A 16,255-nucleotide genomic window follows, 5' to 3' on the forward strand; every position below is an offset into this window, starting at 1 on the left:
GAAAAAAATAGGACAGATTCTCATCAGTGGATCAAATTTAAAACATACTATTATCACAAACACTACATATTGTTTTAAAAAAGACAGAATCATTTATTTTTGTCTTCATTTTCTTCACATATTATAACATCATCTCATTGTCGTTTGTATTATGTATATATTTAGACTCTACTAATTGAAGATGTTACCAACAACTAAATTCCCCTTTCAAACAGACAAACATTTGGATGTAATTTCAGACTAATTGGTCAGTAACTACATTCATCAAGTAGTAACGATGTATATCAGTGGTTCCCAAAGTGGGGGTCGCCAGCCACCAAGAGGGAGGTCGCGAGATGCTTTCAATAAAAAATAAGAAATAATTTAAAAGTGCATAAGTATATATTTTTACCCATTTTTTTTAAATATACAAAAAGTAGTCCAATGTCATATAAGACAGTATCATTAAGTGAAATTAATGTGTACATATTTTATAGTTTTTAGGCTGTTGTATTATTTTGTGTTCCTAGTTTTTGGATAGGTTTATTAGTGTGTGCGTGACTGTCGCTACGTTATATACCTAACTAACCACCTTAAAGAACAGTGGGGGGTCTCCAGTTTCTGTCACCCTTATTTTGGGGGTCACGACCTTAAAAGTTTGGGAACCCCTGGTGTATATGACAGTGTAGCTAGCATGGCTAACCATAATGTAAATGTTCATTAACAACCGTTTGTCAATTTCAAGATGGGATGCTGCAGACAAAAATTTTTTTTAGCACCGCCTAGTGGTGGGTTGCTGAGTTACAGCTTAGACACAACATTTGCTGCATTGAGGCCCTACAATAATACAAATATGAATAATTCATTATACCAACTAAATTCTGGTCCTGACTGGTGAGGGCGATGTCATTTAATAATGTAGTGATCTAACTGTGCACATCCCTTTAGTGCACTATTTTTCCTCTGTCGACTGCAGCAGTGTGTCTCTGTACGGTAATGGTGAGCTAAGCTGTGATCTGTCTTTTGATTTCAATGGCCAACATTAAAAGCACATTTTGGTTAAACTTTTAAGTTAGAAACAAAATTGTGCCAACACTTTTCTCTCATATGGACTATTTTTTTTTCTTTTTGAGCAAATAAATATAAGTAGAAATTCCTTCAGGCCCACAGGAATGCACACATACATGCACTCCCTTGTGGGTACGTGCAGGGTTTTCATACTCTACATGCTGCTTTGTAAACTCTCTGAACCTTAAAGCATCAAATTAAAGCCTGTTGCATCACGTCCCGCTGCCTGACAGTCCGCCTGCTTGTGAGGGGAAGTCAAAAATTTGTCACATCACATGCTACATCGAAGTCAACGACGCATAAACCTGTTGGCAGCTTCAAGCGTGACGAGCGGTCCTGTTAAATCTCAAAAAGTCGACTCGAGTGACAACAGGAGAGGATTAGGTGGCAGGAGTTTGAGGTACTCTGAGAGATGTCACAAAATTGCAGTCACAGACTCCAACACAGGGATGAATCTGAATATTTAGACTTAATATTCTGTTTGGGATTAATTTCTAAAGTCTTAAGCAGAACTAAAGCTGTTCCTTCACATCATGGTATAATGCAAAGATTGTTTTAAACAAAGCTGTTAGAGTCTAACTCGTTGGGACGACAACAGAAGATAAAGTTGGTCCTGAATGTGGGAATAGAAAAAAGCTCACAGACTCTCTTGGTGCTTATTTTACAGAAATCTGTCAATTAGATTATTATAAGTAATCCTGATATACTCCTTAGATGTCTGGGAGACACTAAAAGTATTTGCAATTTGCTAAGCAGATAAAAACAAATTTGAAATACAAGTAGTTAAAATGCTAATGTCTTTAGCAAGAGCTGACCATATTTGGAGCAGAGGGCGGGGCAAGTAGGGATGTGCACAACTAGATGAATTAAAGATCAAACATGACCCAGGGGCAGAGTTAGACATTCAGATATGGAGCCTAATGTGGATTTTTGACTATTGCAGCCTGCCTCAAGTGGACGCTCAAGGAACTGCAGTTATTTTGCCCTTCCACACTGGCTTCATTTTTTCAACCCTGCTTTGTTGCCCCTTGTCCAAATTGAGTCTCTTCTGGTTTCCTTAAAACAAAGATGAGGACAGCCAAAAATCCAAACTTCAAAACAAGGCGTGACTAACCAGTTTGTGATGTCCCGGGGGGCTATGATCATGGGCGTAACAGTTTCAAAGAGTCATCTTTTTTTATAAAAGATGTGTACAGGGGCGCTGGTGGTGCATTGGTTGCATTAGGCGCATGTCATTCCCTGCTCTCTCTCTCCCTGATTTCTGACTCTACCCACTGTCCTATCCCTACAATAAAGGCAAAAAACGCCAAAAAATAAATCTTAAAAAATTACAAAAAAAGGTTTCTGTACAGAAGTTTGCTACAAAGGTTTTTGGATTATGAGCAGGAGTTTGCCTGCTATCTCTGACTGACTCGTTCTTCTCTTAAGATTTATTATTTTTAAATTAAAAATAGTATTCTTTTTAAATGTGTTGTATGGGAATTTTTTTAAGGAGGAAAATATTGACGACCTTAAATCTTTTAAAGGTGATTTGTGTAATAGAGTTCTGGTTATAGTAATATCTCAGGGTTGACTGAGACTGTGGTGGAGGGGCCCAATGGGATATCTGTTCATGGGGCCCAGAAAATCCTGAGACACTCTGGTTACAACCACTATTTTTATCCAGTAAATGATACAAAAACACACACACACACACACACACACACACACACACACAGCCAGGTGTAATAGAAGCTCGGTAAAAGGATGTGAATTGAGACAATACCTCAGTGCTGTCTGCTCTGGTACACAATGTGTAATGGGTCTGCTTTTGTATCTACACTGTTTGTGCTGCTAATGCCGCTCAGCTTGAAACACTCTGTGAGCCACTGCAGGTAAGTGGAGGCTCATATAGTGCCTGCAGATATATTTTTGTGTTTGGTTTGTTTGTGCAGACAGTTCAGAGCCGGTTAAGTGGCAGCAGGATGACGATGTTCGGAGAGAGAGAGAGAGAGAGAGAGAGAGAGAGAGAGAGAGAGAGAGGGGGGAGAGATAGAGGGAGAGAGGGGGAGAGACAGAGAGAGAGGGGGGAGGGAGAGAGATAGAGGGAGAGAGAGGGAGAGAGATAGAGGGAGACAGAGAGAGAGAAAGAGATAGGGGTGAGAGAGAGAGAGAGAGAGAGGGAGAGACAGAGAGAGAGAGAGAGAGAGATAGAAAAAGGGATGTGGGGGTTAATGCTCGGTCTCCTACAGAAAGGTATGACTCACAGAGGTTTCCATGCCACCTTTTGTTTTGCGTGGGCAGATTAGCGACTGAATGACACACACACACACACACATACACACACACACACACACACACACACACACACACACACACACACTGTGTATGCATGATGGGATCGGCATTAATAGAAACATAGAAACAGAAAAACTTATGATTAGTTCATCAACAGGTTTATGTTGTGATTTGTCATGTTGATGCATATGATGCAAATACTCTCACAGTCTATCAAACATGATGCATTGTGGGTGTTTAACGTCTAATATGATTTCTGTAATATATCTCTCTTGATCAATTAATCTGACCTTGATTGAAAACATCATGGATTCAAAGAAAGATATGAAGTGAAACCTGCATGAAAGACTAACGCAGTGCTAAGGGATTATATTTTATCTTTGAGCTCTGCAATATAAACAAGGCCGACGGTTTATTAACTGGTGATTTTCTTCTTTGAATGTTGTTTTTGTTTACTGTACACTAAGTCATTCTTAAGTGATGTTTTCTCATTTCAATTACTTTAAACAGGATTTTGGAAAGAAAGATCTCCTGCAGCCATAAAGCAGATGTCACTTGATCATGATTTAAAGATGCTAAAGGTTGGTCTTTTTGTAAACAGCCAGACACACTGGCTGCTCAATCCTGCATGCTGTAGAGTTTATTAGCAGGTGATATCAAACTCCTCATCTCAGTCTCACTTAAAGATCAAATAGGCTTTTTACTAAAATGTCAAACTATTGCCTCAAACAACCCACCATAATTTGTATTTGCAAATTGTAGATGATAACCACAATTATTCCATTACCTTCATGGTTAAATGTCCAGTTAGAAAGAAAAACACAATCAATGTTTTGATTTTGCAAAATAGATCATTTCTTTATATCTGTGTGCATGAGGCTGAACTGAGCTTTGAGTTCAAATTAGTCATGTTGCTCTTAACTTGAACCCAAACCAGAGAGACGAAAACAGCAACCAATGTAGTTAAAGAAGAGGACTGACTGTGTGTGTGTGTGTGTGTGTGTGTGTGTGTGTGTGTGTGTGTGTGTGTGTGTGTGTGTGTGTGTGTGCGTGTGTTTACTAAAAAGATCTGCATTGGGGAAAAGTAAAAGATTGTGGAGCGCACTGACAGAACAGTAAACAAAAGACGCCCTGCAGAGAGCCATACATTATTAACAGTTTCCCCTCATGAAACACGAACAGGACCAAATACAAAGAGCCACTCCATTTCTCGACCTTAAAGGGGAAAGTGTGTACACAAACACACACATACACATATACATACACATACACAAACACACACATACACATATACATACACAAACACACACATACACATAAAGCGTTTATGTTACCATATAAACAGTGTGGACATGAATATTTTCATCTACTGCTCTAATTAGTTGCAACCTCAAAGTGACGATCTGAACAAAGACTCAAACACAAGGGCTCAAGTATCTAGTATTTGGTGAATTATGGAAACCTCCGACTCAATACGAGGTTGATATTATCCTTTATTAGAGATCACATATTGACCAGAGTACGGTGACCCTGAAGGTTAAAACTACAAAAACCATTCTTGTGGTCCTACCGTGCCCATTTGTTTTTCTTTCATGAAATATTTTTGTGTTTTGTTTTAAAAAAAGTAATGTATGTAAAGGTGTGTTTTGTTCAATTTAATCTTTTGGGGAAAGGTCACGTTTGGGAAATGTTGAGTTTTATGTAAAAAAAAACCAAAAAAATAAATTTTTAGTGTTTTGTGAAATGCTTGTGTTTTCATTTAAATACAGTTGTGTAATACTTAATGAAATACTTAAACTGTTATATTGTAAATTAAATTTGTTGGAGTTAAAATGGGATTTTTTCTTCAATTTAAAAATATAAGCAAATTGACCTTACAGATTGTTTCCTCAAATGTGGTATATCTGTAGTTATTCTAATTATGTGTGAGATAATATGGCTTGGAGAAATGTCAGACACGTCTGAATATTGATGAACTACAAACCTAGAATGAACATTATTTGTCCTCCTCTACTTGAAATAACAGTTTAAACGATGTGACGTGAGCATAACAAACGTCTGTATTTTGTGTCTGCACATGTTGTTTTTTTATGTGTCAGAGTAGCTCGGGTTGCCATGTGACAACATCACTAACACAACATCTTTTTCCTTCAGTTGGAACATAATGTCAGTTTGTCTGCATTGTAGCAAATGACAGCAATCAAAAGTTGAAACTGTCTCTTTGTCTAAATTGCACCTGAAAGAACTTCAATGAGGGTTTGAAGGAACAGACTGTTCAGACAGCAGACGGCACTCGCTCCACTGGGATTCACAGTCAGTTAAACAGCTGAATCAAACCGGGATAAGCCCTTATCGGATACTACTATTTATCATACATACAGGGATGAGAACGACCATGTTTCTCTGTGTGCATGAAAACACCATATCCTGAATATGATCAAAACCGATTTACAGCTCATAATCAGGATACTCAAGTCCATGTGAACGAGTTCAATCAATCACAGAGAACCATGTTGAGACAACGTCCTTCATCGTGCTAGTAATCCCCTTGTTATTGTTATTGTTATTTTTTTTATTTTTTTGTATTATACAATGTATAACTTCTGTACAGTTTATTTTGATTTACTCAGCTGTTAATACAACTTATTTATTTTTACTTTTTTGTACTCTCTTTTTTTCTTACAATGCTAGTCTATTTTATATATAATTTTTACTTTTTTTGTAGAAGCTGACTCAGGGAGAAACGCACAAGAATTCCAATGTACCTGTACTGTCCTGTACCTGTGCAAATGGCAATAAACATCTATTCTATTCTATTCTATTCTAAGACAAAAGAAAAAGAATGAGGAGAATATGCAAAAAGGAAAACTCCAAAAACACAATATTTCAGCTCCTGTGTCACAAAAGCCCCTTTCACACACAGTGCCATCCTGAGAATCTGTTTCTGTACAAAAAACGTTACCAATGTAATTGTGTGCGGGAGTTTTAGTGCATTTTTGGAAATAAAAACCAAGAAATGACCTGCCAAGGACTTCTATTTCTTCAGTTTCTCAGGCTGAAAACATGTTTAATTCTGCTATAAAAATGACATTTTAATATGAGGTGTGTGGATGTGACTATTAGCGGCCAGACTAAAGTGGACTGCATTGTGGACTGCATTCTGCATTGCGAATAACATCATTTAATTCCAAATATGAGGTTCTTTAAACATGTTTTCATATTTAACCTCTCTGATTGTTATTTTTCTTTAATGATTTTTAAAACTTCTTTTATAGTTTTGTTTTTTTCCTATGACGTGATGCTTTTGATGTCCTGTGTGAAGCGCTTAGATTGTCTTGTTGTTGAAACGTGGGATAGAAATAAACTTGCCGAGCCTAATTTGACTCTCATTAGGCTCCATATTCTGGAGGCGCTGTTCTCTGTAAGAACAGTACGTGACAGACGAATCACACGATGAATTGGATAACGACAATTACTGATGATAAGGACAGCAGAGAGGGAACAACTGTGACAGACTGATGGAGAAACAGAAAGGAAGAGAAGCAGTGATTACTTAAACATGAGAAGACAGGCGTCAGGAAAGAATGAGAGGTACTGACACAGAAATAAAAGAGGAGAAAGAGAGCTTGTTTGTGGGAAAAGGAGACACCTCTTTCTGACATTTTCCAGGTTCCCCTCCTTTCTGCCCGTAAACAAAGACGCTTGGCTGCACTGCCCAGACTAAATAGACATTGATTAATCAAGCAGGAGCTCTGTTAAGAGCTAATTGGGAGCCCAGCTCCTTCATCAGCACTCCTCTACTAACCAGAGACATTTTCCCCCTTAAGGCCAATCACTTAACCCCAACCCCAAAAGCTTCTGAAAAAAAATGTTTTAGAAGTTTCCTGGACCATCCTTTACCAAAGGAGATGAGATATGTCGCCCCACAATTCCTTTCGGCCATAACATTTAAAGCGAGTCGCGCATCTGACCGTTCATGAACATTAACGATGATCGTAAAGTGACACAGATCATGTAAGGGATAAAAAGAGACATTTTTATCCAGATGATGTTTTATTCAACATATTTCAGTCACTTAAGAACGCTTTGTGCAGTTGTACATTTATATGCTTCAAACATCATGTGTAGGTTATATCTTACATAAATGTAACAATTAATTTCATACAATCATATTTATGTTGATGTTGATTTATGAGTGGACAGGAAGCTGATGGTTTCACTTTTCTTACTTGTAGTCTGGTAGTCTATATTGCTTTTATTTCAATCCTAACCTTGTGGTGATTAGGATTATTTCACCGGTAAGAAGGCACAGGGGAAAGTCTTTTAGATGCGCTTTTAGTAGTCCATTTTCTGAACATTGTAGTTTCACCACGGCAGACCCACGTCATTAACCTCCGCCGGCCCGTCACATTTAATGACGTGGCCTAGTGGAAATGTGGTCGGATTGTCAGAGCAACACGATTGTCTTTCCTTAAGTCCTTTATAAATTCTCCTAACATCTTTCCTTAACCTCATGATGTTTTCCCTGGTGTTAAGGGAATAGTGAAAGGAGATAGGAGGGACAATTCGAACGCACCCCAGGACTGAGAAACCCCGGTCAAAGGGACTGTAGTCATGTGATGACACTCAGATATACAGATGTGCGTAATCTGCATGAGCATGGTAAGAGATGTTATGATTTTTTTTTTGATCTGAGCAAGTGGCAGCATGTAGTTTTTTAAAGAAGAATGGGCCCAAGAATTGATCCTTGAGGAACGCCAAATATAATCTTTCTACACACAGATTCATAATAACCAAAGGACTTATAGTAGCTCCTCTGATTTTGTTTTTGCGACCCAGCAGATAAAAAAAATGTTGTTTATATCCTTCAAGCCCATCCTTTGGCCTCAAACCAGTTAGCTGATGCTAAATAAAACAAGCAACAACGTTCAGGCTGAGAAATGAAGCCAGCACAGCCATTGGGTGGCCACTCCAACAGTGAGTCAATTAGGCTCCATTGTAAAAGGCCCAACTTCACAGCAAAAAAATTTGCACATTTTCTCTTGACTGGCTAAATGACTAATTGGTTGATTTTTAAAGCATCTTAAAAAAATGGGCATTTTTTTTTTTCCTGTGTTGTGGGAAGTGTGGTTCTCCTCCTCTGAGGTATCATAGTTTAATCAGGCCGTGACAGAGACGGTAATCCTTGTTGGGGTTGTATCAAGTCAACTTTGGTTATATTCTGTAATAATTATATTTAATTATTAATAATATAAATAACAATATCATGTTATAATATCATCAATGTTTAATCTCGTTTTAGGGCACCAACCTGTACTCAGGTAAATATAACCAAAATATCACTCAAATTAGTTACTTAATTACTAATATTATTAATAATTAATAACTATATTTAATAAATTGAAGGTGTGAAATCCGTACATAAAGCCTTCGCACCCAGCTTATATCACAATGCAAATACACCAGTAATCACAAACAACTGCTCTCTTAAATTATAACAGAATTTATTTAAACAAAGCAACATCAATCCAAAATCAATTAACTAAATCAAACAAATAACTATTATAAACTAATCTAAGCAACAAACATTATCAAGCAAGGCTTGTGAAAGGAGTGTGTGTGTGTGTGTGTGTGTGTGTGTGTGTGTCTGTGTGTGAGAGAGAGAGAGAAGAGGGGAAGAGAGGGGGAGATGGCTTCGTACGTGGTCGCTCACGATGGCGCACACCTAACAAAGACCTGGGTGCATGCGTGCTTGTGTGTCTGTGGATGAAAGAGAGACAGAAGGGGGAAGAGGGGGGAGATTGCTTCATCCCACGTGGTCGCCCTTCCAATGGCACACACCTAACAAAGCCCTAACGTGGCCTTAATGTCTAAAAGAGACCGCCCTACACGATCTGTGTCTCTGAGGCGTTTGAATGGCCGCGAGTGTATAGATCTCTGTGTGTGTGTAGCCTATGTGCGTAATGGCGCGGTGGTGGAGTTAGTCTCCAGATGTGCGTCTACACGGGAATATGTGTGTGTGTTAGTAAAAGGAAAAGAAAGGAGGAGAGAAATGCGTGCCTGAAGAGGCCATCAAATCAATCAATTGTTAAAAACACTCTCTAAAGCTAATTCTGCCCAGACCTAATTAGGCCTCACTTGTGAATTGCTTTGCCTGCGATTGGTGAAGGGAAAAGGAGTCCGGCGATAAAACAGATCTTGTGTCCGTCCAGGTGCAGAGGCGTTTGATGGCGGCGAGGGTCCCTTACGGCAAGAGCGGCTTCGTTGGTTCTCCGTCGAGAGGAAAGATGTCCATTGATGTCCTTTCGTTGCAGGACGGAATAAGACCGTTATCGTTCTGATAATCTGTTATAGTCTGACTCTCTCCGAGAAGCTGAGATGCGTTCACTGGACAATCCGAGCTCGGAATTCAGAACACTGCCGGCCGCGGATTACCTGCGCGCCAAAACTTAAAACAAAGGAAGATTTTTGCAGAAAACAGGAGGTGAGCTTGTGTCTGCGAACACTTGAAGTCAGCACGTGGAAAGAGAGAGAACAATGGAAGTCTTGGAGCTTTGTAGCCTGGCCTGCTTCATGGGGGGTCTACCTCAGGTCCCCTCCAATGAGAAGAGAGAGGTTCCGGTCCCCCCCTTACTTCACACGTAGGTGTGAAGTACTGCAGGGGATTCTGGGATTGAGTGTCCTTTTAGGCCTCTTTGTGATCTCAGTGAATAACTCAAATGAGGCTTCTCACAGAGGTGCAGGCCCAAGTCCATTGTTTGACTGTCCTAAGCCTGCGTGGCCCAACATCCCCCTCCTCTCTTAACAATGATGGATGGAGAGGTGTCCGCCGTCTTTAAACCTGAGTGCTTCGCTCCACTGGTTAACATTGATTTAAGGATCAACAATGTAAATGGGTCTAATGAGAAAAATGTAAATAGCAACAGAAAGGAGCTGATGGAAATCTCCAAAGCCCAAACAATAAATTGTGAAAGCAGCGTGTGTGTGTGTGTGTGTGTGTGTGTGTGTGTGTGTGTGTGTGTGTGTGTGTGTGTGTAAAAAGCGCGGACTCTGTTCCCTGTGGTTGAGTCATAGGGGGATGAACAGTCAACACAGGCAGCATATAGATTCTGTGCAGCGCTGTGTTTGTGCTTCTTTCCTTTTCTTTCTCATCCATACAATGAAACGCCCAGATTGACTTTTTACCTCGTAATTTCACTCCTGTTACTCTCCCTTTCTTTGCAGCCCTCCAATTCAACCAGTGGCTTTTTTATTTCCCCTGCTTCTCTTTTGTTTTTCTCACTAGCAGATTCTTTCTCTCTGTCTGCTGCGTGGCTTTTTGTTTTCTCTGTGGCAGCAGCTGCAGCAGTTGCCAGCCTGACAGCCAGCCAGGTTCTGCAAAATGTCTTGAAAGATACAGAGAGGAAATAAATCGAAGCAGAAGGCTCTACGGAGTAAAAGTGCAGCAGAGCCCAGCTCAGCACAACAGGTGTCCAACCTACTGGGGGGGTCTGGGTTCAGTCAGAAAGGTAATGGTTATAAAAAACTAGACTTGAGTAACAGCTCATTCAGAGTACAATAAATCCATTATTCTTGTTCTGTATTCTTTAAACAGATTTACTTCAAGATAACAATTCAGCAAATTCAGTCGTTATATTCAGGTGAAGTTGTCCTACTTGTGCTTAGAACATTTATCTGAAGACTTTAGCCAATATTTGTTTGAAAAAAAAGTATACACCATGGTATCAAAAACAACATAATTTGCAAATTGCTTAAAAGAACAATATATGGAATCAGCAGTAGTTTTTTTTTTTTTAAGATATATTTTTTGGGCATTTTGTCCTTTATATGAGAGACAGGACAGTGGATAGAGTCAGAAATCAGAGAGAGAGAGAGAGTGGAATGACATGCAGGAAAGGAGCCACAGGTCGGATTTGGACCAGGTCCTCCAAGGTCCGCTTGGAGGACCACAGCCTTCATACATGGGGCGCACGCACTAACCACTGCACCACCAGCGCCCCAATCAGCATTAGTTTTAATAAATTCAAATAGTTCCTTTTTATTTTACATTTTTTCATTGTTGTTTTTCTAAAAAGACGATTGATACCACTCACATGCCCGTGCACTGTGTGTGTAAGGAGCAGGAGACAGCAGGCTATTAGCTTAGTATGGCATACATGATTGATCGATTGATGTAGCCAAGGGACGTGAGCCATCCTCCAGCTTTCAACCAATCAGATCATAGCATAGTAACACATGGCTGAAATGAAACAACAGTAATAATAATATTTTATATAGCGCCTGTCAAGGGACCCAAGGACACTTAGCATGGTGGAGAGACCAATCAAAGAACGGAAAAAAAACAGGTAACAAAAGATGGGAGTCTGATGGAGAGGCAGAGCTCTGATAGTTTGAACTGTGGACAACAAGGCAGTTTTTTCAATGAGTCCAAAGATGGGGCATTGTTGAAATGACATGAGACTCCCCTCAGACTGCTTTTATTAGCTTCTGCAGTTATGTAGGCAGGAGATATGGAGTTTATAGTTAAAAAATAACTTAAACTACCACTACAGAAGAAACTTAAAATGAAATGTGATGGCAGAGTAACTCAAAAACTAGTGCTAAACAGCGATAGAGAGAGGGATGAAGCTGGACTTTAAATTAATACAGATTTGCTGCTGAAGATTAAACAGCTAGCCACTCCAATAACCAATCTCATGGTTGTCTGGTAGGTGTCACTTGGTGTGTGCAAATTCTGTTTTTTTTTGCATTTCCTTCCTAAAAGAATGAAGCCACACCACACCACTCTGATCCCTGCAGAACTCGGTGCCCCTGTTTGGCCACCCCATTCAAAAAAATAAAGTCTGGACACGGCTCTGGTGATAATATTAAAACCATGAGAAACTGACATGTGTACCCAGAAAAAAACAGAACGGAAGAAGAAAGCATGAAAGAAAAATGAGCAGAGATGTTGTGTTGAAGGTGTGACCCCTGATCCAACACACACACATGAACACATACACACACACACACTCTCAGCAGTTACCTGTCGGAGAGTCCTGAGCATCTCCGTGGCCTCGTCCTGCTTGCCCTGCTTGGCCATCAGCATCATCTCCTGGATCATACCGATGCGTCGCTGGTAGGGCGGCGGCGGCGTCCCCCCACGGTTCAGCCTGTCCCCTGACTTCAGCATGAGGGAGGCCAGGATGTCTCCCCGCTCCTTGGTGGGCGTCCGCCTCCAGCTGTGCTGCGGGCTGGCTCCTCCAGGCTCCTGGCCTTTGGTCTGCTTGGCCCCCATGGTGCTGCGTTAACGTGAGCTGTGATAATGACAACACTGGTCCCACTGAGGAGTCATGCAGAGGAGGTTTGATTAATGCTGGAGAGATGCTTTGCTCATTAAAATCTGCAGCTGCTTACATCTTTTTAGGAAACACGCAGTTTTTGGGCTGGAGAGTGAAGCATTTAGAACAGAAAAACGGTATTTTCTGCACTCAGAAAACAGAGTCGTGGATGGTCCTACAGCACAAAATAATACTTGAAAACAGAGAGAGGCTGACCAAGTAGTTTTCTTCTTTTAAGAAGTTGTTTATAATCCCAAGGAGAGAGGATCAAGTCGGGAACAGGTCGGAGGACGCTGCCTGCAGCATGGCCGCAAAACACGGACACAGCAGAGTCAGGATGCAGGGATACTCAGAATGCAGACTGTGGCCCGCTGCAGCCTCCTATCCCGAACACAACTTCACCACGTCTGCAAAATATTTACCTCCGACAGCTGCGTCATCATCCTCCTCTGTTCCTCCTAAAACAGATCCCTCTGTCCTGGACCAGAGGATGAGGAGGAAGAGGAGGCGGAGGAGAAGGAGGATGACAAGAGGAGGTGGCGCATGAATCAGGGCATGGCAATGTTTACGTCTCCTGAAGATCGCAGCTGACTGTCCGTTGTTTCTCGACCACTGGAAGTCATGCAAAACCTGCAACAAACACCGCCCTCGTCCTTCTCCAAGGTTGATCCTCCATCCGCTCCGGAGCAAGGAGAGTAGCCGCGTCGGTGTCTCGGGTTTGTGTTGAGGCTGAAGCGGCTCCGCGGTTTGACAGGAAAGGTGGAGAAACTGTGAGGTGTTCCCGTACTGGGACTGAATTATGTATTACACCCTCTGTTCAGCTGTAGCTCTGAGCTCAGGGAGCGCGCAGGGTGTGCATGTGAGCTCAAGAGAGACAGAGAGAGAGAGAGAGAGGAGGAGAGATACACAGAGAGAGAGGACGAGGAGAGAGGGAGGGGAGGAGAGAGAGAGAAGAGGAGAGATACAGAGAGAGGGAGGAGGAGAGAGAGAGAGGAGGAGAGATACAGAGAGAGAGAGGAGGAGAGAGAGAGGGAGAGAGGAGGAGGAGGAGAGAGAGAGAGGAGGAGAGAGAGAGGGAGAGAGCGAGAGGAGGAGAGAGGGAGAGAGAGAGAGAGGAGGAGGAGAGAGAGAGAGAGGAGGAGAGAGAGGAGGAGGAGGAGAGAGAGAGAGGAGGAGAGAGGGAGAAGGAGAGAGAGAGAGAGAGGAGGAGGAGAGAGAGATACAGAGAGAGGGAGGAGGAGAGAGAGAGAAGAGGAGAGATACAGAGAGAGAGAGGAGGAGAGAGAGAGGGAGAGAGCGAGAGGAGGAGAGAGGGAGAGAGAGAGGAGGAGAGAGAGAGGGAGAGAGCGAGAGGAGGAGAGAGGGAGAGAGAGAGAGAGAGGAGGAGGAGAGAGAGAGAGAGAGGAGGAGAGAGAGAGAGAGAGGAGGAGAGAGGGAGAAGGAGAGAGAGAGAGGAGGAGAGAGAGAGGAGGAGAGAGAGAGAGGGGGGGGAGGAGAGAGAGAGAGAGGAGGAGAGAGGGAGAGAGAGAGGGGGAGGGAGAGAGAGAGAGGAGGAGGAGAGGGAGAGAGCGAGAGGAGGAGAGAGGGAGAGAGAGAGAGGAGGAGGAGCGAGAGAGAGAGAGGAGGAGGAGAGAGAGAGGAGGAGGAGAGAGAGGAGGAGGAGAGAGGGAGAAGGAGAGAGAGAGAGAGGAGGAGAGAGAGAGGGAGAGGGAAAGAGAGAGAGAGAGGAGGAGGAGGAGAGAGAGATAGAGGGGGGAGGAGAGAGAGAGAGGAGGAGAGAGGGAGGAGGAGAGAGAGAGGAGGAGAGAGAGAGAGGGGGAGGGAGAGAGGGAGAGAGAGAGAGGAGGAGAGAGGGAGGAGGAGGAGAGAGAGAGAGGAGGAGAGAGAGACAGAGAGAGAGAGAGAGAGGAGGAGAGAGAGAGAGAGAGGAGGAGAGAGGGAGGAGGAGGAGAGAGAGAGAGAGGAGAGAGAGAGAGGAGGAGAGAGAGAGAGAGAGGAGGAGGAGGAGAGAGAGAGGGGAGGAGAGAGACAGAGAGGAGGAGAGAGGGAGGGAGAGAGAGAGAGAGATATAGGAGAGAGGGAGAGAGAGAGATAGGAGGAGAGAGGGGGAGAGAGAGAGATAGGAGGAGAGAGGGAGGGAGAGAGACAGAGAGACAGAGAGGGAGGGGAGGGCTGCCGGATCACGAGGACCGCCAAGTTTGAACCTGAACTTGTCAGATGTGAAACACGACGCTTCACCAAATCCTACGACTTAGTTTAAAGTTTTGTTCCTGCTTTTCACACAAAAATAAAATGCTATGATGACTCATGCTTTCTTTAATCCTGCAAAGCATTTGAATGAACTCGACATGTAGTTTATGGTCATACATTTTATTAAAACCCCCAAAACGAATTAACTTATGCTGCTAGTTCACATTTTTGGTCACATAACCACAACAAAATAACCTGCAAAGTCAGTCTAGGTCATAGTTATTTGGTAATATTTAACTTTTATAGTGACTCTACTTAAGTGCTAAGAGGCATTTTTGAATTCTTATTTGTAAATAACTCTTTCTTTATGAATTTATTTATTTAACAGATATGTATGGGTCCCCAGGAGTCCAAAAGGTGAAATGTTAATTTGTGTATACAAGATAATGAAATTATTGGAAATACGTATCTTGTGCATGTAATTTAATTATTTCTCGTGCCAAAGATGACTTATTCAGACAAGTAAATAACTTGGGCTACAAATTAATAGTTTGGTCCCACAAGATAATAACTTGACAAACAAGATTAAAAACTTGTTTTCACTTGTGTGAATAAAAGAACGACTTGTCAGAAAAGATAAAAAAAAAAAAAACTTGTTTAGAAACAAGAAAACAACTTGTTTCCATTAGAATTTTACCTTTTGCACAAGATAATAATATTTACTCTCTGGTACTTCAAGGGCCTCCACAGTTCTGTTCTTTTGTATTTTATATATTTTTGCAGTGTTTTTATTTCTGCTTTGTATTCACTGTGCAGCACTTCAATACACATCAATGCTTTCAAAATGTGCTACATAAATAAAGTGGATTGGATTGATAGTACATATTAAATATTACTGCGTATTCTCTCAGCTGCATTTCTTTAAAAAAATAGATGCTGTATTTTTGCACATGGAAAACAAGAAACAATAAATACTTTGTTTAATTCTGTCCTTTAGAAAATAAGCTAGACATTCATCCTATCAGGACTCAAAGCAGTAATTGATATCTCAAGGATCATCCTCTATTATAGTAGTTCCACAAATAGGGGTCAGGAGCCCCCAAGGGGTCGCAGGCTGTGGGAGCCCCTGCTTTATTTACATGGAGCCAGAAGAGCGACATGACTGCACCGCCCTCTGGTGGAGGCAGAATCAATGATGACCTATTTAATAATATGTGCTTTACAATATTATTTTAAATATAAACTATATAAAATATAAAAGCTGAAAATAGTAGTAGCATGAGGATGTTACATTTGGTAATTAAAATGATAAACTACCCAATATATGGTGTCATAGTTTTCAATATTTTTGTTGCTGTGGTATTCAAACAGGTTTTGATATCGTTTGATTTTCACTAAAGCGCAGCTTCATGCATAAACGA

The 16,255-nt window shown here is 41.4% G+C and overlaps 1 protein-coding gene across 1 annotated transcript in view; it reads right to left on the reverse strand.

The window, feature by feature from the left end:
• lrrc75a (leucine rich repeat containing 75A) overlaps nt 1–13,495 on the reverse strand; it is a 47,397-nt gene extending 33,902 nt beyond the window's left edge. The window contains exon 1 of the mRNA XM_061045982.1: nt 12,350–13,495. Coding sequence (XP_060901965.1) covers nt 12,350–12,601 — 252 coding nt within the window. The 5' untranslated portion in view covers nt 12,602–13,495. The remainder of the gene's footprint in view (nt 1–12,349) is intronic.
• Nucleotides 13,496–16,255: the final 2,760 nt, after the last annotated feature.

The sequence above is a fragment of the Labrus mixtus genome, chromosome 9, assembly GCF_963584025.1.
Source record: "Labrus mixtus chromosome 9, fLabMix1.1, whole genome shotgun sequence".
NCBI classification, from domain to species: Eukaryota; Metazoa; Chordata; class Actinopteri; order Labriformes; family Labridae; genus Labrus; species Labrus mixtus.